The sequence below is a fragment of the Syngnathus scovelli genome, chromosome 4 (genome assembly GCF_024217435.2).
Source record: "Syngnathus scovelli strain Florida chromosome 4, RoL_Ssco_1.2, whole genome shotgun sequence".
NCBI lineage: Eukaryota > Metazoa > Chordata > Actinopteri > Syngnathiformes > Syngnathidae > Syngnathus > Syngnathus scovelli.
In genome coordinates, this window is record NC_090850.1 from 13,871,156 (window position 1) to 13,899,148 (window position 27,993).

Here is a 27,993-nt window from a genome sequence, read left to right on the forward strand (position 1 = left end):
CTGCAGGCAGCTGCCACTCAAAGGCAACATTAGACACATGAGGTTGCGACAAGGATGGGAGCGAGGCAAATGTGAGCATTGGTAAAAGCAGAGAACATCGTGTGAAGGGCCTCAGATGGGTCTCGTTTTTGCAGGGCTCAGGTGTGCGCCTCCGAGCAGACGCTTCACTCAACGAGGAGGCAGCGATGGAAGCTGTGCGTGTGAGTGTGCATGTGCGTGTGTTTGTGTGTGCCAGGGTTGTAATAGTTTTCTTTATATTCTTATATTTCGTTTTTGTTTTAGAACAGTTTGTCGGTGGTTTTTCTTGAAAATCTTTCGTTTTACTTAATTTTTCCTAGTTTTAATTTATTAAGATTTAGATTAACCATAACTAACCCTAATTGTGAACCTAGTATATGGATGTAAATACTGAACATCATAGCCAGCTCTAGTTAAGGTCACGGTTTCATTTGAACTTCAATCTATTTTAGAGGTCATACAGATACAGATGTGTTTTTTGTATGACAGCTGGAATGACTCAATTCCATTTTTGTTTTCAATCCGACCCAGGTCACTTTTACAAATCCGACCTGGGCGCATGGATCTGCAATCTGTTTTTCGAGTAACAGTATTGACTTTATATTTGACTTTAATTTCATCCCAATCGAATCATGAAGCATAAAGCATAAACAATCGTGGGAATTCAGTCACATAGACAGTTCATTTGTTATCTGCAGCAATGACATGACATTATCTTTAGTAGAGTCGAGACTCAAGAGCCTCACCTCATTTCCTCCAAATATTTTGACTTCCTCTTGCATCGCCCCTCTGTAAATATGAGATGATGAAAAGATGAGCCGATACACGCTAACGTAAACACTACATAACTTGTGAGTGTCCTGCGCATGTGGGTTTCTTTGGGGTCCCTTTTGGTTTACATAGCAGATGATGATTGAGCCTTAAGACCTACTTTGTCTTGGCGAGCAGGGACAGTATCATACAAATATAAGCCGCTCAAAACCACTCAGTCATATTGGTTGTTCTTTGCAGAAGATACCGAATATATAGTATACGGTACCTGTATATTGTTGTATTTTCTGTCTACATGTGTTGCCCCACTGTTTATGTTCAAATATCCGTCGTGGACAGGGTTATACCATTGCAACATTCATAATAAAATAAAAAACTATATGACAATAATTTGCTGCAAAGCATTTGCACTTCGTAGTTATGATTTTTAAGAAACATGACAAACCCAAAGTGTGATTCAAGAAAAAATGCCAGCATAGTTTTAGGATTAAAAATAAAAAGGGTTCTAGAAGCAGCATGTTTTTATTTGACTAATTGGCTAATAAAGCTAATGGCGCTACCGGCTGCACTCAAGACGACCGCTTCGGAGCAGAAACATCAAACAAAACAAACATGTTTGTCAGCACAAGGCCACCGAAAATAGGATTTGTTAGAAAGTGCTTTCAATTAAGTCTCCGCTTTCTCTTCAGCACCGCACGCTGGCTTGAGTGACACATTTCGATATTGTGGTTAGGTCTCAATTTGAAGCCACTCTTAATTTGTCTTTGGTCGCCTACAGCACCACCTCACCTGGCAACGTCTCAAAAAAGCGGTGTCTTTCTTCCCCCCCTATACAGTCTATAAAATATTACGCAACACATTGTGATACATTCATGAAAAGAATACATTTGTGGGTGTATTGCAGATAATACATCAAGACTGCGTTACATAACATAAAACTGTTAAATGATGGAAGGGGCACATTACCAACGCTGTGATGTTGGTCTGGGGGAATAGCAAAACAGTAAATAAAATAATTACGTTATGGATATGAATGCTTTTATGCAACTTTTTTACAAAAATGGTAAATTTTGGGGTACAGCTCTTGCATTAGATCTGAGTCTGTATGGGTGTACAGAATGTTCTGTTTTTGCTAGCATTACAATGACACTAATGTATTGTATTTCAAAGCCCCCCCGCCGCCACGAACTAATTGTCTGCACAACGTGATTTCGTCATTTTATATCAGCATAATTATACATGGCATCTGCCTGGATTTGATTGCTGTAAAAGCAATATGACGCAAGTTTGATTGGCACATGAGTAAAAACAACCAATCCTACAGATTTGCATCAAGGGAGGATGGAAAATTATTTGTGGTGGGTTTTTTTTTTGGTCACAGCATTAATGTCTCCTGTCTTTTCATTTGAGTATTTATTGTCAATTTGCATATCTCATTTATTTTACCAAGCATGCTGGCTTGCTTTTAGACTCCAACTCATCGAATGGAAGGGAACAAGCCCAGCCTCTCTTGCTCACTCTGTGTGTGTCTCCCTCTCTTTCTCTCCATTTTTTCCACACACCGTGGCGACCAATGAGGGAGGCAAATGAAGCTGCCGCTTTACGGGAGAGCATCAAAAACTGGCGCACTACAGAAGAGTAAATAAAGAGTGGAGAGTGACATAAATGTGTTTCACTGAGGGAATGAGAAGCCCGCATCTTTGATCTCCTGGAGAAATAAGTACAGTAAGTAGACGTCTTTCATTATCTTTACTAGAAATATTTTCTTCTATATATTGTACGGACTGGTGAATGTTGAGTTTGTTTTTTAAATATAAGTCAACAAGTTCTGTTTGACTCAGTTGATGTAGCAGATGATTTTAATTGTGCAGTTGTTTTTGGGTTACAATTTGGTTCCGGGCACTGTCCCTGGTGCTGCACAAGCACAAATATGCAAGTGTACTTGTGGTGGATAATTGTGCAGCCAGTGAGCCTGCTTAAGTGCTGTACCTGTTGCTGTGTTACGTTTAAAGGAGAGCAGATAGTAACGGTGTGCGTGCGTGCGTGCGCGTATGTGTGTATATATATATATATATATATATATATATATATATATATATATATATATATATATATATATATATATATATATATATACACATATACGTACGTACGTAGAACATACACATATACACAGGCACACATGCACACACCCGTTCTCCATGTGCCTGTGTGATTTCTCTTGGCTTCCTTCTCCATTGCAAAATATGTATTACTAAATTGTGCATGAATGAATGAGAGCATCTCTTTACTGTGTCAGTCCTGGGTGTCCACCTTTCCACCCTCTCCTGCCTAAAGTCGTCTGGGAATACTCACTTCTGAATGGATAAACTTCTCTTATAATCCGTTTAAATGGTGGTGCCCTGAGATACAAATGACCTGATTTCAGATACATGCACGCAAACACACACACACACGCATGCACGGACGCACGCACGCTCGTGTACGCACGCACGCACACACACATTGGGGATGCATGATGTCTGAAAGGGGGCAGCTGAATTTTCCTATATCAATAAACTGCAATAATTAATGTACTTAAAAAAAAGACATTTTTACTGTCCAATGAAATGACTACATTTTGTGTGTTATAAAATAGGTAGGCTCGTTCTTAGCTAATCAATTATGATAACTTGCAATTTTTTATATATGTACTTTTACCATATATAATATTTAGTGTTACGCCCCTTAGGTATTGTTCACCCATTGAATGGCGATGCACATTTAAAGTTGCATCTGAATGGCCAAAGTTAGGCACAAGCTTACAAATTCAAATGAACTGTCTTGCTTATCTTTGCAATGTGTCTATTGCATAGGCTATTATTGCAATGAATTTTTTTTCTGATATATTCTGCAGCTCCAATATATACATGGGGTGTAACGGAAACACAATTGAATTGGAATTTTTCAAGAAAAAATTTAAAAGATGTGAGTGCATTGAATCGAAATGAATCGAATCTCTTCACTTTTAAAATGAACCGTCATTGAATTTTATCGCATCCCAAGTATCTTGATTCACATTGAATTAGATATTATTGGACTAATGCAAACCCCAAATAAAGTACACTACTCATGACTCTAGGACTCTATACATCTAAGCATGTCATCTAGAGTTGCTAAAAGCCCACTTTCACCCATTCCTCATAAGAGGTAAAATAATATGGTCCACAAAAGTGCCCCTTGGGATCAGATCAGACTCTCTGCTCAGTTGTCTCCTGCCAGCATCCTTTGCCTAACCGCTTCCTGTTCTCATCCCTCACAGTTACAGAGCACATCATCTCCTACTACTTGTTTGCTGCTCGGCTGCTCCTCTTATCCCCAGGCCAGAATGAATGACATTCAGGAGGCCACCTCCCCCGCCACCAGTCTCGGTGGTCCGGCGACCTGTGTCTCCAAAGTAGAGCTGCGGGTGTCTTGTAAAGCTCTACTGGACCGAGACACTCTGAATAAGTCAGACCCTTGCGTGATCCTCATGGTACAGACCAACGGGCAATGGACAGAGGTGAGAGACTTTTTTTTTTCTCTTGTTCCAAAAAACCCAAAATTTAATTCATATTTCAAAATACTAAATTAATCTCACTAAAATCCAAATTTTGTTCATGGAACATTATTGTTCATGGAACATTCTCCATTATTGCTTGTTCTTTCTCTATATGCACCTAGTCCAGGTTGTACCCTGTTTAGTTTTTTTTTTTTTATATGATATCCTATTAAGCGTGTTGTTGTGGCAAAATGGACTTATTATTGTACACTGCGCTCGAGTTGTGCTCCAGCTTGAATGCTTCTTTTCTTGGACTGCTCCCAAGCTGCCTCGGAGTGTAGGAGGCAAGTCTGTCATTTCCCCTGTTAAGTCTTGGGCTAATGCCAAAAACAATGAGGTTATTCAGTTACAAGTTAATCATTTTTTAAATATGGCATGTAAAAAAAAAAAAAAAAACAGAATTGAAGGGAAATTGGATCATATAACAGTAACTTGAACTCACTGCATATGAATGTGGTGTATTTAGATATGATTTTATAGAGTGATGGGGAAAAACACTTGGCAGGGAGCAATGTGGCCGGATATGGATTTTTCTGGCTGTAATCTGAGACATGCTTGTCAGATGGGATAGCTGACCCGAGTTCAGTACGGCATCAGCACTTCGGAATATCTACAGTGGATATATATATAAAAAAGAATCGCCACAATTAATTGCAACAATTTTGTGATGTTAGAAAATGAGACCAAGATAAATCATTTCAAAACGTTTTCCAATATGAATTTGGCTAAAACTCGACTGAAACATTTTCAAGAAGGGAAGTAAAAATGAACAATTACGATAATGTGGTTGCACAAGTGTACACACCCTCTTATAAGTGCAATGTGTCACGTTCAAAGTCATATTAAAGTCAACACAGACCTGCCACCATTGAAAGGCCTCGACTTAACCCAAAATAAAGTTTTTTTGTAATATCACAAAGCCTGGTGTTTGAACAGGAGGTGTGTGTAGACTTTTTAAACTAAAGATCACTCACTTTTGCTTTGGTTGATTTCCAAATGAAAATCTCTTTTTGAGTTGCTGCCAACCAACAGATGCATGAACAAAAACAACCTTCATGTGTCCATGCAAATGAATGTGTTCGAAAACCGGGTGTTTTTTGTGTGTCAAAGGCTTCAAGGCTAGACTAGTGATCAAACTATCCAGATAAAACTCTTTGGGGAGAACTGATGAAAAGGAACTTTCATTTTCTATGGCAGCGATGTGTTTGTAGCAGAGGCTTCATACCTACAACATCCCATTCTCTGGCACCAGGCATCTTCTGTTGCCTAGATTAACTGTCATCAACAAAAAGACTCATCAAACGCATCCCAAATCTGTCCATCCAGATGGCACAAAGTCAGAAGCAGGATGGTGAGGAAAGAAATGATGGAGAGACGTGGCTTAACTACCATTTCTTTGCTTTTGGGAAACTATATGTGGTTCCACTAGTTGCATTGAAAAAAAAAATCCTCCACATATTCATGGATTTTTTTCAGAACATATCCTCTGTCATTTGTTATCAAATTAATCTACTTGCCGTTTTTTTGTACTCTCTCTCTCTCTCTCTCTCTCTCTCTCTTTCTCTCTCTCTCTCTCTCTCTCTCTCTCTCTCTCTCTCTCTCTCTCTCTCTCTCTCTCTCTCTCTCTCTCTTCTCTCTCTCTCTCTCTCTCTCTCTCTCTCTCTCTCTCTCTCTCTCTCTCTCTCTCTCTCTCTCTCTCTCTCTCTCTCTCGCTCTCTCTCTCTCTCTCTCTATATATATATATATCGAGATAGATAGTTATTGAAGATTCAACCTTCAACACACTGGACAGTTTGGAAATATTTACACATTGGGAGAGCAAAAATGTTATAGGGTGAGCAGATGGGGCCTCAAAGAGCTCAGCTTTCTTGTCAGGCAGTCAAAGGCAGACACGGACATCGTCCGTGTACTCAGATTAAATGTCAGAATCCTCCAATCTTCTCTCATATATTCCACTCAGTCGAGTGCGTCAAGATTGGTCCAGTTTAATAATAGAACAATTGTTTGAATTCGTCTCTCTTTTGTGAGAATATAATTGCAAAGATATGACCCTTTGGTCAACTAGAAGCTCTCTCTTTCTCCTCTGACATCGATTCAGTCATGATTGATGAAAATGAAATGTCAGCAGAGTGCAAAAGTTGAATTGGGGGTATTTTCTCTCAGTTGGACAGGACAGAAGTGATCAAGAGCAACTTGCACCCCGTCTTCGCCAAGGTTTTCTCCTTGGATTATTACTTTGAAGAGGTTCAGAAGCTGCGATTCGAAGTGTACGACATCCACGGCACTCACAGCATCGGGACACGTGATGACGACTTTTTGGGTGGGGTGGAGTGCACGCTCGGTCAGGTATGTGTGTATTACATACAGATCTTCAGTCGGATCAGTCACTGTTGTTGTTTGATGTGCGACTGAGCCAATCATTCTGTGCTTTCTGCAGATTGTGGCCCAAAAGAAGATGGTGAAGCCACTTCTTCTCAAGTATGGAAAATATGCTGGCAAATCCACCATCACAGTAAGTCCTTTAAACTTGCAACTGCATGACTTTGTCAGGACTTTCTGCTGCAGATGTACTCACTCTAATTTGGCACATTTTTCTCAGTTGCAGTAATACATTTCAACCGCAAAGTAGATGTCATCATTCTTCCGACTCCAGATATTAGACTTTTGAAGGTCCTTTTAAGTTGTTTGAGTAGTTAATCAAAACAAATCGTAAAATCTGTCTTCATGAATGGCATTATTAATGTGAATTCTTTGAGTCTAATTGCTCTTATTAATAGGATTTTATGAATCATAAACGCACATAAATCCACAAGTGCTTTTCTAAAACAACCTAAACCATGATACTTCATTAAGTTCATGTTCATTCATCATGGGGCCCAAATGTCACATTGATTTGAGACTTTTTAGGATGTTTTCTTTTTTTTAGGGTTGGATGGGCAGCTTCAATGTTTTTTTTTTTTTTAAACCCTAATTTTGTAGGCATTGGAATATGAAAATGAACAGCAAGGTGTAGTATTTGGCAAAAAGTCTGAAATATTTTCTTTTATGACAATCGTAATGAGTGTGGTACGTATACACTTTTGGTATTCAGTCATTTTTAGTTTTGTAAAATTCACAACACAAGGAATGCAGAAATCAAGTCCCCATAATGCAGCAGCTATTAGGCAACGGCCCATTAAGTTTGTTTTTCCGGGTGGGTACCTTCAACTCTTAATTTAAAAGACATACAGTATATATCAGAGGCCATCAGTCCTCTCATGTCTTGTTTTAAGTGTCCAGCAAACCAGTTTTAATTAACAGTTTAATTAAACAGTTCACTATCTACAGTCTACCACAAAACAGTCTTCATGGTGGCTCATCTTAAGTAAAGTTGAGCCACGTATATCGACTGTAATTGATTCTCGTTGAGGTGTTGGGTGAACTGTTCCCTCTTGCGATGTTTATGATAGATGAAAAGTTTTAAAGTGGGTATATTACTGATGGAAATTTTAAAAGATATTGGGATAAAAAAAACACATAAAATCGTAATTCTTGTTTGCAATGACATGGCACAACCATTATGTTTATTTAGCATGACATTTACTTTCCAAGCATAGATCATGTGTGTATCTTTTTGAGAAATATTATATCTTTTTGTGAAATATTATAGAATAAAATCTTATCTTCTGTCAGGTACATGCCGAAGAAATTTCCGGCAACAATGGCTACGTGGAGCTGGCGTTCTGTGCCAAGAAGCTTGACGATAAGGTGAGCGAAGCACATTTTTATATGTTCAACATTTAGCATTCAACAATCTAATGTGATTCAGTGGAAGACTTCTGCCAGAAATACGTTATTAAACAGATGCCAGAATAACAGAATAATTAAATTGAGTGTAAAGGGTTAAACAAAATTGGCTCCTGTTTCAATTAAAAAAATCATTGAGGTGCGTGAGCCATACAATGCACACATAAAGACACACAACAAGGAAATATTAGTCGTTTATTACAAAGGACAAATAATGTATCCCTGTGACTGTGAGTATTGTTTTTAATGTCTGTCTACATCTGTTGCTCCACCATTTGTGTTTTAATATCTGTAGCTTGAAGGATTGTAACACTGCAGTACAGATGCTATGCATTATCACATTAAATTGCACATAATTTCACATCTTACTGCTGACCTGAGCTGTTCTTCATCACATTGTCAAAATTCTTTTCTTCTGCTTTTTGGGGCTTTTTTGGGCTGAGAGCATATTTCAATCAAAAAGGCTGCAGGAGCTTATATCCAATTTAACTGTGATGCTGTGAAAGTGCTTCATGTTCTCTGGAGGAGCCTCATGCGCCTGACTTGGAGCATCTCAGCACTACTGGACAAAGAAATAATAATCATAGTCTTTCCCAGTGTACATTTCATTTTTCTGGAAATTAGACTTGTGCAATTTACAGCCACTCCTGGGACTGAACTGACACGTGCATGAGGGCAATGATCGAGAGCCGTGATTAGAAATCCTCCAAAAGCGTGTCCTCGTGTAATATTTGTTTCATATAGGCTTCTGGGGCTTATTTTCTGCAGGTCTTTCAAAGAAACAGCCTGCCTAATTTACTTATCCAGTATATACAAATATTAGGTTTTCAGTTTGTAAGCATGGAAACAAATAATAGGCAGCTTCCTTGAAAATGCCATGCTAAATATTGAGCTTGGACTGTATATTCTTTTTGTGTACACACACAACAGTTTTGAAATTGGGCCATGGGAAGGAATGTTTAAAAAGACATGGCACTGTTCTTTACAACACCCCAAATATTTATGAATGTAAAGAGCGAAAGAACAGGTTCACAAATTAAAGTACGTATATATCTATACAAGTAACACAACAACAGAAGAAAATATGTCAAAACTCAAAAGAAGCATTAAAACTGTCAATTTCTGAGCACTAAAGGGACATGTTGCATGGAAGTGATTGTTTTTGCCACTAGACTTCCTTTGCCTTAAGCCGTCATCAATTGAGAGCGTCGAGTAGCCATTCCCATCGATATGTTGTTATTACAGCTAGACCCTCCTCAAGCATGATGGATTTAATAGTTTCCATTCCACGCGTATGCCTTGAGTTACAAGTGACCAGATTTACAAGCAGTAGTTTTGTAAATGGCAAACCATTCTCCAAAATAGAGGCTTTGAGCTGGTTAACTGTCAAACTAATATAAAACAAAGAGAATTACACATAACTGTACCTTAAAGTTCACTAGCTTTATGCTTACTCATAATAGGGAACTTAAGGGAAAGCTATAATTGGACACAAATGATGTAGACAATAGCAATATATTCTTTATATTTTGTGAAGAACACTTTTACTTTTGCAAACTGTAAAATTATTTTTAAATATACATGACAAACATTATTATATTTTTTTGGGAAGCATTTCTATTCATTTCAATCAGGAAATACGATCTGCATCTTGAGTTTACGAGTGTGGTCATAGGACGAGTTTAATTTGGGCACCACTATATATAAATTAGTCAAGCTACTATATAATTGATATTTTTTTACAATACTTTTTAACCGGATGAATCCATTCATTACTATTGTAACTCAATTCCATGGTGGAGTAGGACTAAATTGACATGTGAAATCATGTGCACTGCAAATCCATCTGGCAAAGCGTGAATAGAAACTGTTTGGAAAAGACAAATGAAACCTATTTGCGATCCTGTCCGATTATTTGACAAACCCCGAGCGACTTGAATTACTGAGCGTATTATTAGTTTTTGTCCAACACTGGCACCCGTTGATAACAACTGATGATCTCTTGTTTTTAAGTGTGTGTGTGTGTGTGTGTAATCACTCCAACCTGTTGACCCACTCACACACACACACACACACGCACACACGTCATCAGGCAATTCCACTGACGGGCGCAGGGGAATTAACAATGAAATATCCTATTTACACATAATGACTTGTGCCAGTTGATCATTCATTCAGGCTCGTTGTAATTAGCCCGAGATTACATTTGGACTTGTCTGATCTGTCCGTGCTGCTGCCGGTGCTGCTGGCTGCCTGTCACCATGACAACAAAGACAGGATGCTGCAGCTCCTCATGCTCTTGTCCCTCAGGAGATGTATCAGGCTAATGTGGCGGGAAATGCAGGCTTAACCGTCTCATTTGGAGTACAAGACAATACATGCACTTACACGTATTCTACATACTATATACATGGGATGGAAAAAGCCAACTTCTCAAGAGTGCATCATTTATACCCATCCTGCCCATGTCAGCAGGGTTAATACTTTGCAGGCTATTTTCCAAAGTAATGATCTGTCCCTGAGTTTTCCGTATAGTATGAACATCCTTTTGCAACAATGCCAGCTTTTCTAATCCAATACATTGAAGTGTGTTGGCTGGAGAGAATACTCGGTGGTCGCGTATGGAACTAGTGTGAAAGCAATGCGTGTTAAAACACTGACATTGATGATCATTTAGCATCGCTTCTCCAAATGAGGAGGCACCTAGCAGCACAGTAAATGTTTGCGCTGCTTCTCTCTGACCTTTAATCACAGACACAATTACATCTGCCTCCGCAATCACCGAACATAAATCAACCTCAACGAGCCTCCCCCATGATATTTGCTTGCAAATGCCATGGAGATGATTGTTGAAATAACCCATCATCAGTTTACCCTTCTTGGCTAATGTTGTCTCCGTGTCAGCCTCATGATGAATTTCGGAAAGACTGCGATCGACAAAATTACGTGCGAACACGATTAAACAATATTAACAGCAACACGGTTAAATTGCATTTCCTCCTCTTCAGAGCCAGAGTGGCACTCATTTTAGTCGTCTCCTTTTTCTGCTCCTGCAGGACCTTTTCAGCAAGTCTGACCCCTTTTTGGAAATATATCGTATCAACGATGATGAAACGGAGCAGCTTGTACACAGAACTGAGGTAAAGCTATCACCCTCTGGGTTCCGTCGCAGACAAATCCATGGCCAGATATCTTATCTTCCTCCTCGTTCAGGTTATAAAGAACAACCTGAATCCTGTTTGGGAGCCTTTCAAAGTGTCTCTTATATCCCTGTGCAGTTGTGATGAAGACAGGAAGCTTAAGGTAAGCCAACTAAAAAAATATCATATATGTTTGCTTGCTTTGACTGGAATCAATCAAGCAAGAAAAAGAGGAATAACTGGTGGTGGTGGTGCAATATAGAAAATTGGAAAGACCAGCAAAATGTGATTCAAGTCATAGTTCAGAAACTGATGACATCATTGATATTTGCTGTCCCCAACTTTTTTTTTTTGCACCATGCACCAGTTTCACATAAAGACGTAGAAGCTAATTAAAATGAATAGTTCATTCAGTTTGCACTCAGAAAAATGAACCATGGCATACTTTTCTCTTAATGATTTGCGTCTTAATTTAAATTCTACCACTTTTAGGTTGTACAGTACTTGCTCAGATTCATTAAAAGCAGCATAAAAATGTGGCTAGCGTTGTCGAGCTGCATTTTTAAATAGCTGCATCTAATTATGTGTTTTATTGTTCATGTTAGTGTTTGTTTCCCCCAGTTGTGTAACGGCGTGACTTGTTGTGGAGTGTCTACGGACACATTGGTAATGCAATAATAAAAATGATGGGAACACTTTCTTGATATGTGTTGGACTGAATTGAGAAGTACAAGTATGAAAGAAACATTCAATTAAGATCACTGTACTGAGAATAAGCCGTATCGAAGACCGACGGATAGAAGTTAATATTGTACCTCGATCACTCTCAGTGCTGTCATTCGTTTTTTGCCGCTGTAACAAATGTGGTGGTCAAGAGAAGTACAAGACAAGAGATGATTGATGAAAATTGCATGGCCTTGTGGGTCCCACTAGCAGAAATTGAAGAAAACAGTGTCTGTATGTGTGTCTATGTCTCCAGTGCCTAGTGTGGGATTATGACTCCAGGGGGAAGCATGACTTCATTGGAGAGTTCTACGCTACTTTCAGAGAAATGCAGAAAATCTCCAGCGGAAATAAGGTCACATCTTCATTATACATTTGCATCTCAAGGTTAAAACCTGTCACAGCCCAATCATCTGCCTCAACAAGTGGTGAAAACATTTTTTTTTAAATATATTTCAGGTGACGTGGGATTGCGTGAACCCAAAGTACAAACAGAAAAAAAGGAATTATAAAAACTCAGGTGTTGTCATCTTAAATGATATCAAGGTAAGACTCAATCTTCACTTTACAGTCATCAATATTTGACACATTTGCTTTTCCATGCCATGAAAAACCTGAGCCAAGATTGTATCAAATTCATCCTTGCATGAATTGCATGTTGGTAGACAACTATACGACAGCCCGTGTGAATTTCCATTTTCCCGTGTGATGTGCAATATGTGCGATGCCATTCAAGCGTATAAAATATCAATTTGACTTCAGGGGTTGAAAATGTAATCAACTCCTCCAAAACTATACCATTTTACAATATAATACATACAAATTTAAAAGTAACCCAGTCTGCTCAAAATCTTCAGCGTGTGTGGGTAGAGAAAAAACATGTTTTAGTGCCTTATGTATGCAAATATGCATTCCTCAATGGACTTCAAATGTCATTAAAATAAACTTTTTATTTGGAAAAAAAAAAAAACAGAGCTACAAGATTCAATATGACAGCATTTGCCTTAAACAGATGGTTAAAACCAGATGGCGAGCACCCACTCAACCGCTCCATGTTTTTCATTTTCACTGAATGAAATCTTTTTTTCCCCTCGTAGCTGCACAGAGTTTATTCCTTCTTGGATTATATCATGGGAGGATGCCAGATCCACTTTACGGTAAATAATGCTGTTTTCTCACCTTTCTATCACTGCGATTTTAATTGTGTTTGCACCGCGTGAGCTAACTATAGGCTTGCAGCATCACAAGTAATGTGTTTTGTTTGAAGTCAGAATTGTTCAACTTTTTTCACTCCGTACACTCTCGCGCATGTTTTCCCTTCCTGTGCATAGTTGCAGTTCTTGCTGTAGGCAGCATCATTGATTCATTTGAGCCTCCTTCAACTGGTGCCCTTTGGTGGGCCCCCGTCTTGTGCGCCTTTTCTATCATCACTTGGACTCCTGAAGCAATGAATATTAATGCTGACTACCGCCGTGGTACATAAACTTTGTCAGATTCCAAACGGAGGGAGATTTGTGTGGGCGTATAAAGAGCAACAACTTGGCATCGTTCACATCATTTATTCTGCATATTTATACATCTCTGACATGAACCGACAATGATGGTTTCTCGAAGTAAACAATTGTGTTGTTGACCCCGTGTTTTTCAAATTGCACGATTCTCCTCCTGGCCAGGTCGCTATTGACTTCACGGCTTCAAATGGAGACCCCAGGAATAGCTGCTCCTTGCACTACATCAACCCCTATCAGCCAAACGAGTACCTGAAGGCTCTGATAGCTGTGGGCGAGATCTGCCAGGACTACGACAGGTTGGTCACACTTTTGCATATTTGTTCATCTATCTATGTTAGTGACGTATAGTGACAGGCAGAATGATTAAATGCTCATCCCCTTGTGAGGAGAAGTCACAATTTACTTCCATAACTACCTGTTGCCTTTTCTGCATGGGATTAAGAGCTTTGTCTTCAGCTAAGCAGGCCCACGTTTGACACTAAGTTAATTTGTGAGAAAAATGGAGACTATTCAAACATATTTTTGAGACTTTTTGTGTCTTGGAAGAATTTTCTAATGTAAGTTGGCCGAATCATGTTTGGGAACAGCCGCTTGCTGATGAATGAAGACCATGCGCCCTAGGATTTTTTTTATGCGAGTGCAAAGTGATGATTTACAGTTGATCATTTGCTTGTGTGTCTCCCCTTTTTTGTACTGTGGAATGGTATATGTGGCATATACAATAGTGTTTATTGTTAATGCTGTCATCTGATTAGTGAGTCACTTTTTATGTCTTATTCTAAGATTTGCACTGTCCTCTGCTGGCACGGTTCTTGGAAGCTAATCTGCGAACTAGCAGAGTCGCAAATGCTTTATAATAATATTCTGGACACGCTGCTTGCAATCTTGTGTTTCCATAAGGGTTGGACAAATATATTGGAAAAATGTCATTTTGCCCTTTAGATTGGCCATTGGCATTTAAATTCCATTTTATTAGAACTTTCTTTGAAATGATTTCACTGACATTTAATGGTTCATTCTTGTATAACTAGTGTGGAATTTCTTTTGTAACGTTAATTCGTATCAGATCGTTATTGTGCTACAAAAGATGTTATTATCGGTGGCATATTGCAGATCAATAAACTGTGTTTGTTAAATGTATAAAATCAGGGAAGGGTTGCCATCGTGATGTGTGGCTGAGCAGTGCAGCCAATCATAAGTGCAAATTAAGTGCATTAATTACACAAGGAAGCATTGAAAAATGAAGACTTTAATTTCTGCTAGCTGACTGGACTAACACATTAAACCAGATGAAAGTGGACAGCTTTTAATAAACACTTGAAACACGGTACCAATTTGCTCAAGTGTGTAGCGATGCCACCTTTAAGTGATTAACAGCTTCACAAATATTTGCACTTTGTAAAGACGATAATATTTTTAACATCATGCACACTGTGATCGAGTCATTACAATTTCAGCGTTGTGGTTCTCTTATACTGGTCAGTATAAGTACTGCGCTCACGATCCTCAGCTATTTACTACTTCGAGATTTCGAGATGGAATAAAACTCTAGACTTCCCGTGAGTCAATATGAAGGGAACATACAAATGACCAACAAGTGGCTAGCGGAACTGCAGACGGTCAACACGAACTGTGACAGTTGATCAATACCACAGTGGAGGCGCTGCGAGAGTTTGTTTTTAAACATGTATATTTTTGAATATTTCAATTTGATTAACTTTCCATGGCTGTAAACTTTACTCATTAAAATTATACAGTCAAGGGGCCAAGATGTATTTCTGATTCAAGGCTCACTTCTAAGTGGAACTACTCAAGTTAATTAATTTAAAGTTTGATATTCTAATTTATTAAGATGCATTTCACAAGGAGAAAGACGAGTACTATACAATTTTCATATCTATTTATGGCTGGTTTCTAACCTGCATGCTAGAAAACGGTGAGTTCACGTGATAGTACTCTATATGGAAATGGTACCGTACATTTCGATCCGTATACTGTGCTATTTACAGGGAGCGTCACTGTTTTGCATGTAGCGCACCGATTTAGATCTATTTCTGCATGTGGATAACTGTGTGATAAGTTGTTTTTTTTCTAGCACCCATCAGCTTTGTTTGCATGGGCTCATTACACTGAACCATACACACGTGCAGACACATGCATACACACACGGCATTACAATCAGCAGTACGATAATAAGTGACGCAACCACACCAGGGAGTGGAATCATATTGTGAATCATTGAAGAAGAAGCATACTTACCTGTAAATGCTTTTGCTTTTATTCTGGCTCCATGTTGACTATGAAGTTGTCAGATGCATATTCGAATCAAACACACAATCACAATTCTATTACTTATCATCACATGACCTGTTTTAGAGTGAGACCGCCATCATCTGTTGAACCAAAGCCAGATGAGGATTAAGACTGGATTCTGATTTATGCAGATCTTCCTATTGAATATCAGGGGAGTACAGTCTGGCTAATTATAGCATCCCAGAGATAACGCTAGAGACACAGAATAAGCATTTGTCATTTTGTTTATCTGCTTGTGTGTTTACATGAAGCAGAAGATCATCTTCCATGCTAACGGGTGTTATATGCAGCAGCCCTTCTTTGCAAATTGAAATAGTGAGGTACAAAATGTGGGCAAGCAAACCTTTTAGCCTTCAGTGAATAGAGGTGACGTGGGTTTTTAGAGTCCTTGCAGAGGAGTGCATGATGGAGCTAACATGACAAGCTTTTGTCTGTGTGGGCAGAGGCTCGTTTACCTTGCTGAGAGTGCTGTTATGCGCCACGTGCTGACAAAGTGGAATTAAAAAAAAAAAAAAAAAAAAGGCCACTGTGCACCTCACTGGAAAACTCTATACCGTATAATAGAAATGTATTCTTTGTGCGTTCATATACAACATGTATATATTTGGAAGGTTAATGTCGGCGTGAGTGTGCTCACATTTGGAGGTGCATATGTTATACTGATTAGGAACAGCCTGCTCGGCTTGACTCACTTGTCCGTCTCCCCCCCGACCCCCGCTGGTAGAACAAATTTCTTTCAGTAAAAAAAAAAATCAACTTTCGTCAATGGTGTATAATAAATCCTGCAGGTTCTTATCAGCTGTTTTAAAGGTGTGGAGTAATGAAGGCCACACATTTTAATCATTTTTTGCCATGGGAGTAATACAGAAGTATACTGATGAGTTAGTACAATTCAAAAGGTTTGAGGTAACCGTTTGCAACGATTCATTTAGATAGGTGATAGGAGATGATTAATATATGATACCTAAATGAATCATGATGATTATCATATATTAAGTCTGACAACTTGAGTCAAAATATATGACAACAAAATATATGTTTGATTTGACTACAAAGATTTGTTTAAGTAACACACACTTAATGATTATACGTATATAAATTGGGGGGTGGGGCGGGTGAGTGAATATAACATTTTTCAAAAATTTTCCAAAATAGCATGGGCAATTACGCTATTTTGCCAAATGATAATGCTAGCACATAGCGCAATCAACTAATTTGGCAGTTTTTATTTTCCACTCAGTGCTCTCTCTTGTCACATAACAAAACACAAATTGGCTCAATTGAACAACACCTGTCAGAAAAGATCCATATTATTATACTGTGGGACATTTCACAATGACATCAGATTCAATTCCAGTGTCGTAAAAGCCCAAGCGATGTCCAATCATCACTGGTAAACAAAGCCTTCTATGTATGTCATTTGAGCAAGGCAGACCAATTGCGAAAACAGGGTAATTGGCTTCAACAAAATGATTTCAGCCTTCTTCTCTCCAGCCATCATTTGAATGAGTGAACATGTCATTCGAATTGATGTTATTCGAGGTAAACTGCTTGCAAAGGAGACCAAACTCTGGTCATGATTTATATTTCAACAGCTAAATTCTTTCAACGATAGATGCGGAGGAAATTCTGACATAGTTAAGATGGTTATTAGCTCATTAAATCAGGAGACTGCAATAAATGACTTTGGGATGAATATTGAAATGTGTTGAATGTAGGCGTAAACATATATACTATCGGATAATCATCAGATTTAAAAACAACATACTATGTTATTTTTGGTGACAGTCTGGTTCCCAAATCTACTAACCTTGTGTACTTTGTAGGTTGTCATTTTGTGTATATATTCAGTGAAGTGGCTTACGAGGCTCTTCCATGTCACTGAATGATGAAACTGATGAGGACACCAAAGGCACTTGGAACATGTACAAAGAAGAAGCCATATTATAAAAAATGCAAATTGAGGAATATATTTTCTCTTATTGACAGTTTAGACACGTCAGAACTGAAGATGGGTTAGCAAGAGGTTGGCTATGAAGTGCATTTACTGTGAAATAAAAACAAGTCAAATGGCTTTCAAGATAGATAGCAAAGACCAACCAACCAAATCAAAAACAGCGGGGAGGAAAAAAAGTCCACTTTATGACTCAATTCCAGTGTCATGTCACTTACAACTTTTACAACAGCCTCCATCTGTCAAAATATGTAATGGTTATGAGATGATGACAAGTTTAAATGAAAATGCTTTTCTGTCGTATACTATACGTACTGTGCAATTCCCTCTTTGCCAGTTTAGCTTTGAACTGGACACAGCAGATGAATTGTACTGTTATATCATATTGTCGACCACAAAGTCCATCCATCTTTCCTTTTTCTGCTCCGCTTGTCCCCACGGGGGTCGGAGGCTATCCCAGCACTCATCGGGCAGTAGACGCGGGACACCCTGAACCAGTTGCCAGCCAATCGCAGGGCACACAGAGACTAACAAACATCCACACTCGCACTCATACCTAGGGGCAATTTGGAATGCTCAATCGGCCTACCATGCATGTTTTTGGGACGTGGGAGGAGTGCCCGGACAAAACCCACGCAGGCACTGAGAGAACATGCAAACTTCACACAGGGAGGGCCAGAGGTGGAATCGAACTCGCACACTCTTAACTTTGAGGTGGACGTGCTAACCAGTGCCCTACCGTCATTTTTCAATCATTTCGGAAAACAAGAAAAACACAGTTCTTAGAACTCAAGTTGGTGTTTCATTTTTAAATTGCTATTGTAGCAAAAACTTCAAGCACATGGGTGAACAAGTAGGTAGAAAGAAAAATACCCAATAAAAAAATTCTAATGCGTGTTCCCCATTTTTTTTTCTTGTTTTCCTAATATATTGAGAAACGACAATTGTATTTTGGTGCTTATCCAAAAATTAGTTTTTTATTGTGAAAGCTTGCTTGCATTTCTGCATTCAAATTTTGGATTGCAGCAAAACTAATGGCTGATAGTTGGCAATAATGAGTGCGCTAATGGCAGCCACAACCGGTAACCCAGTGTGCCAGTGGAGACGAGCCCTGGATTCATCACTTCAGGTCATTTGGCTAGACTTATAGTGGGTATTCATCTTGCCATTATTATCTCGTGGCATGACAATGCGCTCTCAATGTCGCATTATTATCAAGATCATCGAAGGAAAATGGAGAGGAGAGAGACTGCTTGCTGGGCTCTGAGAAGAGAAGGTGCAGCAGCTGCCTGCGGGGACCATGGGAGAAATTTCAAATTGTAATTCAGCCTTTTAACATTTATGAAATGCAAACAAGCAGGAGGTTTGACCTTGAAGATGTGAACAGATGGATAAACTATGAAAATGTTTGAGATGACTGACAAAAGCTTCTTCTATATGCTACAGTATGTGCCTGATAGATTTTCTTCTATTTCTTTTTCTTTCCAGTGACAAAAGATTTTCAGCCTTGGGATTTGGTGCTAGAATCCCTCCAAATTATGAGGTGAGTTTGCCTTTATCATTTTGCATCAAGTTGACCTTCAATTCCGGCGCCAAATTATGTTGTTGTTTTTATTCATTAAAACCCTACGTTGGAATATCAACCAGTTCTGAGAAAAGTAATTTGTCGGCTCGAATAATGGACCCCTTGGTGGCGATGCTCAATTCACATTCATTACATTCAAGAACTCATAAGTGGAAGAGCATTTCTACGTGAGTAAATTGGACTTGGGCAACTGCAGGCCTCTCGTGATTGGCTGCAGCTCCGGGGAATCGCATGAAACGAGAGTCACACATGATAGTGAACATAAACCAGCGTTTTAAGTTTTAGTGGTAATTTCTCTCCCTTATATAGATTGAATGGTTGGAGATGCACGCTAAAAATAATGTATGTACGTTGTTGTGTGCAAACTGATAACATTAATGGGGAACATTTAAATCTGAGCTCTGAGCATATGGTTAGCGTGTCTGTCTTACAGTCAGAGCTTCTGAGTCCCTTCTTGGACATTATTGTGCAGGGACAGCCATATCATTAGGAAAACAATTCCCGCCGTCTACGAACCTCATAAAAAATGATGAATGCATTCAATTCAAAGCAATTATTGCTTTAATCTTAATTCACGTGCTCAAAAACAATTTACAATGCTTAATCTATCATTCTGAAGTGATCATCAATTACCCCAAACGGAACTAATGCTTCATGTTTCCCCTTCTATTACATTTGTATTAGGATGAGGAGGTGTGAATTCAGTTCAATTTGATTTTCTTTTGTTATGTTCTCATCATCATAATTGCTTATGTTTGTGTTCTGGGGCATGTGTGAGACCCAGGTAGGGCTTTTGATGGGGATGATTTTTCAAGCAGTTTCAGTCAGAGAAATCATTGTAAATGCAGGTTCCTTTTCCCCACAGAGATAATTAGTAGGATTTTTGGCTTTTTTCAACATTCCCCTTGCTTAAATTCACTCCAAGAGTAAGTAAAAAAAAACAGCAGAACATGATTATGACTGTACTGTTAAATAATTAACTTTTGCTTGTGGAAGCTTAAGTGAGACTAATTACATGAAATATGCTGCAATAGGTTGTTGGATAGAGCTGGCTCATATAAAAACATCAAAGTGGAACACCTGAACAAGTGGCCATTACTGATGTCATTTGTCACGCCTCTTTATTGCTGATGGTATTAGTCACACCAGTGCAGTGTGCAGTGAAGCACCTTCAGAGCGGCTAAAGGGTGATTCATTCTCACAACAACCTCAACCTAGCTACTATGTACTGTATAGATCAGCTGCATTTTACATTCATGCTTTGAATCATTTAAATTCTAAATACGCAAGCCAAGTGGAGAGGAGTTACTTGGTTTGGCTGACAGCCGATGCTGCTTTTGGGGAAAGAAACTGTTTTCAATTAGAGGAAGAATTTAATTGAAAATGCATGGTGTGTTGTATGTTGGCAATTTGAAATGGCTTGCTTTCAATTAATTCTTTTGATACATTGGTGATCAATGAGAAATAATCATGCGATTAAAAGTAATTATTGAAGAACACTCTTTTACAAACACACACATCTAACAAAATTGCTCATCAATTAAATCATTTAAAATCTAAAAAAATTCATAATTTTTTTTAATATGACAGAATACTCCCAACCTTCTCTCAATTTATTGGTAGTAATTGTTCGTAGAAACTGCTCTCGAGATTGGTTCCATTCAAATACCTCTTTCATCTGCTATAGAATGGACAAGGTTGTTATATTGTTAAAGAAATATGCAGTTATTTTCAACTTACTATATCTCTAAACAGGTGTCTCATGACTTTGCCATCAATTTCAATCCAGAAGATGATGAATGCGAAGGTAAGATTGAATAGCTTTATGCAAATAATGCTCCATTGCATATTGTCTGAATCAGTAGTTTTACATACGGTAAAGACTTGTGCGTTTTGCCCTTCTGAATTTGTCATAAAAGAAAACATTCCTATCTTTACCCAGCTGCATCTTTTCTCCTTGTGTTTTTGTTGTGTTTGATCAGAGATTCAAGGAGTGGTTGAGGCTTACCAGAACTGCCTCCCTAAAATCCAACTCTATGGCCCTACCAATGTTTCTCCCATCATTAACAGGATAGCCAAGCTGTCAGCTGGCGACGGCAACATTAAAGATGCCTCTGTGAGTGTCTCTCTGCATACAAATGGATGAAATACATGCAGCCTTTGTTATATTGCCTCCCGCTGGGTCCCTCAAGTGAAGAGCCTGTGGTTTCACTCACTCTTTCTAGTACTGTAATCATGCCTAAAGGCAGAGATGAGGAAAAAAAAACCCTTTATAAATAGACAAGTATTGTTCTCTTATCTTGGACTGCTGTTACATACTAATATCATATCGGTGGTGCTTACCTTTTTATTGGCATTTTATATGCCACAAAAGGCCAATTATATGATTACTCTACTTGTTAAACTCATTTTAGGCATCAGGATTCATCTCATTAATTACTCAAAGTCAATGCTTTTCATCATGTGGCCTTCAGGGCATGTTTTTTTTTTTTTGCTTGCTGTTTTCAAACCAGATATTCAGCTTACAATCTGTTTTGTGGACAGAAAATCAATCTCTTTATTTTTTCGTTGACTCAATAGAGCTTGGTTAAAAAGTGCTGTTAACTCAAAACCACATCCTGCCTGCTGTGTAATGAGTCTGAAGGCAACACTTAAATGAACATGCTCTATCTTCCAACAGCGATACCACATCCTGCTCATCCTCACTGATGGCGTGGTGACGGATATGGCGGACACACGCGAAGCCATCGTGCGAGCCTCCTACCAGCCTCTCTCCATAATCATCGTTGGGGTCGGCAACGCGGACTTCACAGACATGCAGATTTTGGACGGGGACGACGGTGTCCTGCGCTCCCCGAAGGGCGAGCCGGTCCTCAGGGACATCGTGCAATTTGTGCCCTTCCGGGACTTCAAAACGGTCAGTTACCTCCGTCAAGAACAAAATGTTTCATCCACAGAAGTTAATCTGTTTATCTATTTATTTGTGCAACTTATACAGTTTTTATACGACATTTGATGAAAGTCAGGTTTTCTTCTTGTGGATATTTCGATATCTGAATTCTGTGTGTCTGACTTCATAAGACCAAGTCGGGTTGTTGTGATGCGTCTAGTGTGTTGGTGGAGTGCCCTGTGCATGTCACTTCTCACTGTCAACCCTCACCACTGGCTAGCAGCATGCGAACGGCAGAGCCGAGCTGGAAGACCTGCCTGGAAGTGAAAGGAATGAAGGTGAAGGCAAAATCAAAGGTCATGGTCGGTGGTGCTGGCCTGGGAGTGGTACCACAGTCAGGAGCATGGCCATGTGGAGTTTGCGGGAAGGGGGTGCAAGCTAACTCTATCCGGTGCAAGGGTTGTCAGAGATGGGTACATCGGAGATGTAGCGGAGTAAAAGGCAGCCTACTAGCTGCAAGTGAGACCTTCAAATACAAGCGGTGCAGGGGAGAAGTCGCCCAAGCAGACCCAGCTGAGCAAGAGGGGCTCATAGTAGATGGGGAGATGTACGAGGTGGTGGACAGCTTCTGCTACCTTGGAGACATGCTTAACGCTGACGGGGGGGGGGTGGACCTAGCAGTGACCACAAGGGTGAGAAGCGGGTGAAAGAAATTCAGGGAACTCATGCCCTTCTTAACATCTAAGGCCCCATCCCTGAAGATGAGAGGCCAAGTGTACTCAGCCTGCGTCAGAAGTAGTATGACGTACGGAAGTGAGGCATGGGCCCTGAAAACAGAACACGAAGAAAAACTAAACAAAGCAGAAATGAGGATGATCAGATGGATGTGTGGTGTGTCAATGAGGGAGAAAAAAAACAGTGCAGAGCTGAGAAAGAAGATGGGAGTGGAGGCCATAGTAGATGTGATGAGGAGAGGCAGACCGCGATGGTACGGACATGTAGTGAGGAAGGACGAGAACGACTGGGTGAAGAAAGTTATGTCGTATAACGTAGAGGGAACAAGACCCAGTGGCCGACCTAAAAAGATCTGGCAGATGACCGTGTCAGCCGACATGAAGGCACTCGGCATCAACCACGAGATGGCCATGGACCGTTCCCGGTGGAAGAAAGCCATATCAAGAACCCAGTCCAACCCAGCGGCGCCCGGAAAACGGACTTTAAACCGATGATGATGATGTTGTATCAAAAAGCACATCCACAACTTTACCACCTTCTAACTATTAACAAACTAAGGATTGACCCAACTAGTCAACACACCATCTTTACCACTCCGCATTGATGGTTGCTTGAATTCTATTATTTTTAAATTTTGAGGGTGGCGGAGAGAAACGCGAATTCACTGTTGGTTTGTTTTTCACCAATATTGATAGTCTTTGAGCTAATTTGTGCCTTTTTAAAAACATACAGACTAGAAGAGTCACAAGCATCCGAGTTATTAGTGGTGTAAACAACACAGAGAGCACTGTCATTTGCAAGCCAAGTGAGTACCATTAGGGTGTGCGCCAACTGCTTCACTTCACAGCCTTATCAAAAAGCATATTTTAATATTCTACTTGAGGTATATTTGGGCTATAAATATTACGTGTAGCCAGTGGTCACAGTAAAAGTGCAATATACCGGAGGAGCGTTATCTAGCTTATTATCTTGAGTGACACACATGAACAATAAAAGCACTGTGTTCCAATATTCATGAGTAAATTTGACATTCTCAGCTATGTCCTATAACACAATATTTTACTCTCCAAAGACCAATTGTCAAATAAGAACAGGTAAAGAGGCACATTCCTGTTGGTGTTTTACCCATTTTACTTACAGCCTTGTGTGGAAATCATCATTATTGTTATTATTATGACTAATTTAAATACAACATTATTTTTGGAGCAATATGAAGTGTTCTCAAAAAGCTCCTCAACTGGTGTCACAAAAGATTTCAAGGTTTCCCCCCTTCAATATTGGCCAACCACCATGTCAGTATGTCAGCTTGGAAATGAGCCTTAAGAAAAACGAGCACTGCACTGCTATAATTCATGGCTGCTCACAATGCCCTGAGCAGAAAACAAGTCGTTTGTCATTTGGATTTGGAGGTGTATCGGTTGTGACACTAGTTCCGGAACGTTTCTGACGCACAGATAAGAACTGTACAACCTTGCAGTGAGAAAAAAAGGACCTCCAGTGCTAGTCCTGTGATTGACAGGTGATCCATGTGGGGTGTACTCCTCCAGCCCACTCACCCAAAGTCAACTGGGATAGGCTCGAGTTTCCCCGCACCCTTCATCACGACAAGTGGTAAAGAAAATGAATGGATAGATATAGATGGTGGCAGAAGATGAGGGTGGGGCTGGGGGGGTGAAGAGTTGCATGGCACCGCAATGACATAAAAAATGGAGATTGCCTTTTTGATGACCCTATCTTTACTCTCAGCTGCGGGAAAGTCATGCGTGGGGCTAGTTGTCGGTCTTTCAACGTCTGTGCTATGATCGACAGGTGAAATCCCTTTGGGCTGGAAACCCAAAAGAGTTTCCAGCTCAAGTTAAGGAGAGGAATAAATGAACTTAGAGTACCGCTAGTTCTCACCATTGCTTGTATTACAGGCTTCACCGGCAGCCTTGGCCAAATGTGTCCTGGCAGAGGTGCCCAAGCAAGTTGTGGAGTACTACAGCCATAAGGCCATCCCCCCTATGAGTCCAGTGAGGGACTTGCCCACGCCAATCCTCAGCCCGCTTGCCACCAGTCCGACAGAGTAAACAAGTCCTCAACCGCATCCGTCCCTCAAACTGAGACAAAGAGAGGATGCCTGGCCCCTGGGAAAAGATGAGGAAAAACTCTTGTTAATCATTTAGTCCACTCCTACTTTCTCCCTGCGAGTTACATTTTTTTGCTCGGTGTGGATTCAGCACATCTCTCTGGCTTTGCAATGGAACCATCCCAGCTAAATCAGCATCAGAAGGATTATATTTCTTTGCCATGGCTTTGTGTATGCCAGCCAATCTGTCAGCCATTAATCACAGATGGAGGACGGATCATCTTCGCCGCCCGTGAATTGCCTCCTCTTATATTTCAGTAACATTCAATTTTCATTTCTTCCAGTATCATCACTTAAAAATAAATTTCAAAGAGTAACTCAAGCAATCAGGCTATAATATATTCATCACAAGGGCCTACGATGAAAGATGAGACATTTTCCATTGTGGGCTTGCTACACTGACCATCAGTCATCACATATACTTGAATGTGTTCGGCTTCATTCAAGGGCAGCAAGAAATTATTGATCGAACCTTCAGGAGGGTGACAAGTTAAAATTTCCCACTCAATGCGGTTCACAAAGGTCATACTCACACAGACCAAACTCTTAATGTTTCGTCATCCATCGTGGAATGCTGCAAGGTTCTGCTTGTCCTGTGGAGTATATGAAAAAAGGTAAATTGCTCTGAAATGCAAGATACTCCGCCGTCAGACAATCAAATGGCTGAGCGGCATCATGTATATAGTGGAAGACATTGAACTGAATATGTTTAAAATGTCTGATGCCTTGCAAAGATGAAGAACTGCAATAGCACCACTCCTAATTGCTTGTTGAACATGAGATACATATGTCCCAAGACTTTTGTCCAGATAAGCACAGTGTTTACGACCTTTTGCGGTCAGCGCGCCACAAATTGTTGGTGTCTTAAATGTGGTTTGCTCAATAGGGATTATAGCTACTTCCCAGATGATTAGGATATTAACCATTACCGCCATAATCTCTGATTTGTCACGTGTCAGGATTATCATTGTCTACATCTGAGAAACTGCCTCTTACTACGTATCTACTGCCTTCAAGACGTGACAGGCTCAAGTTTTTGTAACTTTTGTCAAGTGGCTAAAATATTATGTGTTGTTTACATTCCTTCAACCTTTACATCTTTATTTTGTGCAACTGTTGTGTAAACTGTTTCAATAATCGGATTCATTGAAAGCACAGAAACAGAAACCCAAGTTGTAATATTATTATATTCAGAGTTGTGCCTATATGAATAGTTTATGTTTGAGATTCAGTGGATATAAAAAGTCTGCACACCCCTGTTCAAATGCTAGTGTTGTGTATGGAAAAAAAAAAAATGAAACCAAGGTTAAATCATTTCAAAACATTTTTCCACCATCAACGTCACATATAACTTGCCCAAGTCAAATGGAATTAGAGAAGAAAAAAATCTGAAACTTTCTGACAGGGGAACTAAAACTAAAACAGGAGTCAGCACACACCTGCTATGATTTGAAGTGGCTCTTATAATAATAATATGAAATGAAAATAATTCATCAGGGCCTCATTGTTTCTATGCCCAAAAAAATTTCATTTGAACAATGATGTGTAGATTTTTTTTATATGAATTGTACATTGGTAATTTTAGTTTAAAGCAGACATGCAATGATAAAGAACCTGTGAGCTGTCTGGGATTGAACCAGACACCCTCGTTACAAAATGACACTAATACCTCTTCCATGGTGTGCAAAAGGTCATGGAATAGTTTTTCAAAAAAAACATCTTAAGCTTGTGTTTATATTTTTATTTAGTGTCTTGCCTTCACCAAGTCTTTGTGCGATTGCTTTGTATAACTGCTGAGTGTTTTCTTTTGCTTCCCTAGTGCATGTTTGCACAAAAACATCAACTTGAAAATGACACCGTCACTGTGTTTACAGCTTCTTCTCACACACATACACACACGTTGGAGGAACAAACATGACCGTGACATTCATTTGTCCTCTGGATCTCCCAGCTTTCCCTCGTTGGACATTATTGACTGGTGGATGCACAGCATGCACATACACCAACATGCCGTTGTTGGACTGTTTTGAACAAGCCAACTGTGGAGGACTGGCCTGTTACAGTGTGGATTGGTCCTGTGGGCCCAGTTTTGGACATGTATTAATGTAATGTGAAGGAAGACCCTGTTACTAAAAAAAAGAAAAAAAAGGCATCATATGACTGGCTGGTACAAAAAAAGGGAATGAAAAACAACCCAGCTGGAGTAAACAGCAATTTCTCAAAAGAGCTTGTATTGACTTATCTCAGCATGTCAGCGCAATGCTGCTCTTGTGTAAAAAGGTTCATTCTGTGAGTTCTAATTTCCACCAGCGTGTCACTTGCAAAATGGTAATCAGAAAGGTGAAGCATATTGTAAAACATTTTATCTCAGTTTGCAGCTTGCCGCTCTCTCATAAATGTCTAGCGTCAAGTCAGTGGTGAGAGATTGTAAACATTCAGAAATATTCAAGGGTTTGGTTTTTTCGGGCAAATTTATCTAAATACTGTGGAAACTCTGCAATTGTAAAGTGTCCAAACACATTTTCAACCATTTTGATGCTTTTCTCATTTTCCCCACACCCACCTGCTTACTGCCCAGGACACGGTTTACAGTTCATATCACAAATATGCAACGCCACGCATGGGTAAGAAACAACCCATGTATCATTAGTGGAGATCAGATTTCTTTAAAAAGGAAATAAAGGGATTTTATGCATGCTTACTTTGATTGTTAAACTGTGCTGTGCTGTCTTTTCCTTTAACTTGATGAATTGTGTGTGTGATTTGCAAGCCTGCATTTGCACAAATGATGTTCGTGTAGTTGACGCTCTTTGTCTTGCAGTTGTGTAAATAAAATTTAATGTATGAAAAGAGCAGTGT

The 27,993-nt window shown here is 39.5% G+C and overlaps 1 protein-coding gene across 1 annotated transcript; it reads left to right on the plus strand.

The window, feature by feature from the left end:
• The first annotated feature begins 61 nt into the window (after positions 1-61).
• cpne7 (copine VII) lies at positions 62-27,986 on the plus strand. The gene is made up of 16 exons (XM_049718142.2): positions 62-2,514; positions 4,091-4,330; positions 6,533-6,715; positions 6,807-6,881; positions 8,042-8,116; positions 11,212-11,295; positions 11,369-11,458; positions 12,275-12,373; positions 12,478-12,564; positions 13,116-13,175; positions 13,692-13,825; positions 19,285-19,339; positions 21,137-21,188; positions 21,364-21,497; positions 22,062-22,298; positions 24,923-27,986. The coding sequence occupies exons 2-16, from the start codon at positions 4,157-4,159 to the stop codon at positions 25,073-25,075; spliced, it is 1,692 nt and encodes a 563-aa protein (XP_049574099.1). The 5' UTR covers positions 62-2,514; positions 4,091-4,156; the 3' UTR covers positions 25,076-27,986.
• Positions 27,987-27,993: the final 7 nt, after the last annotated feature.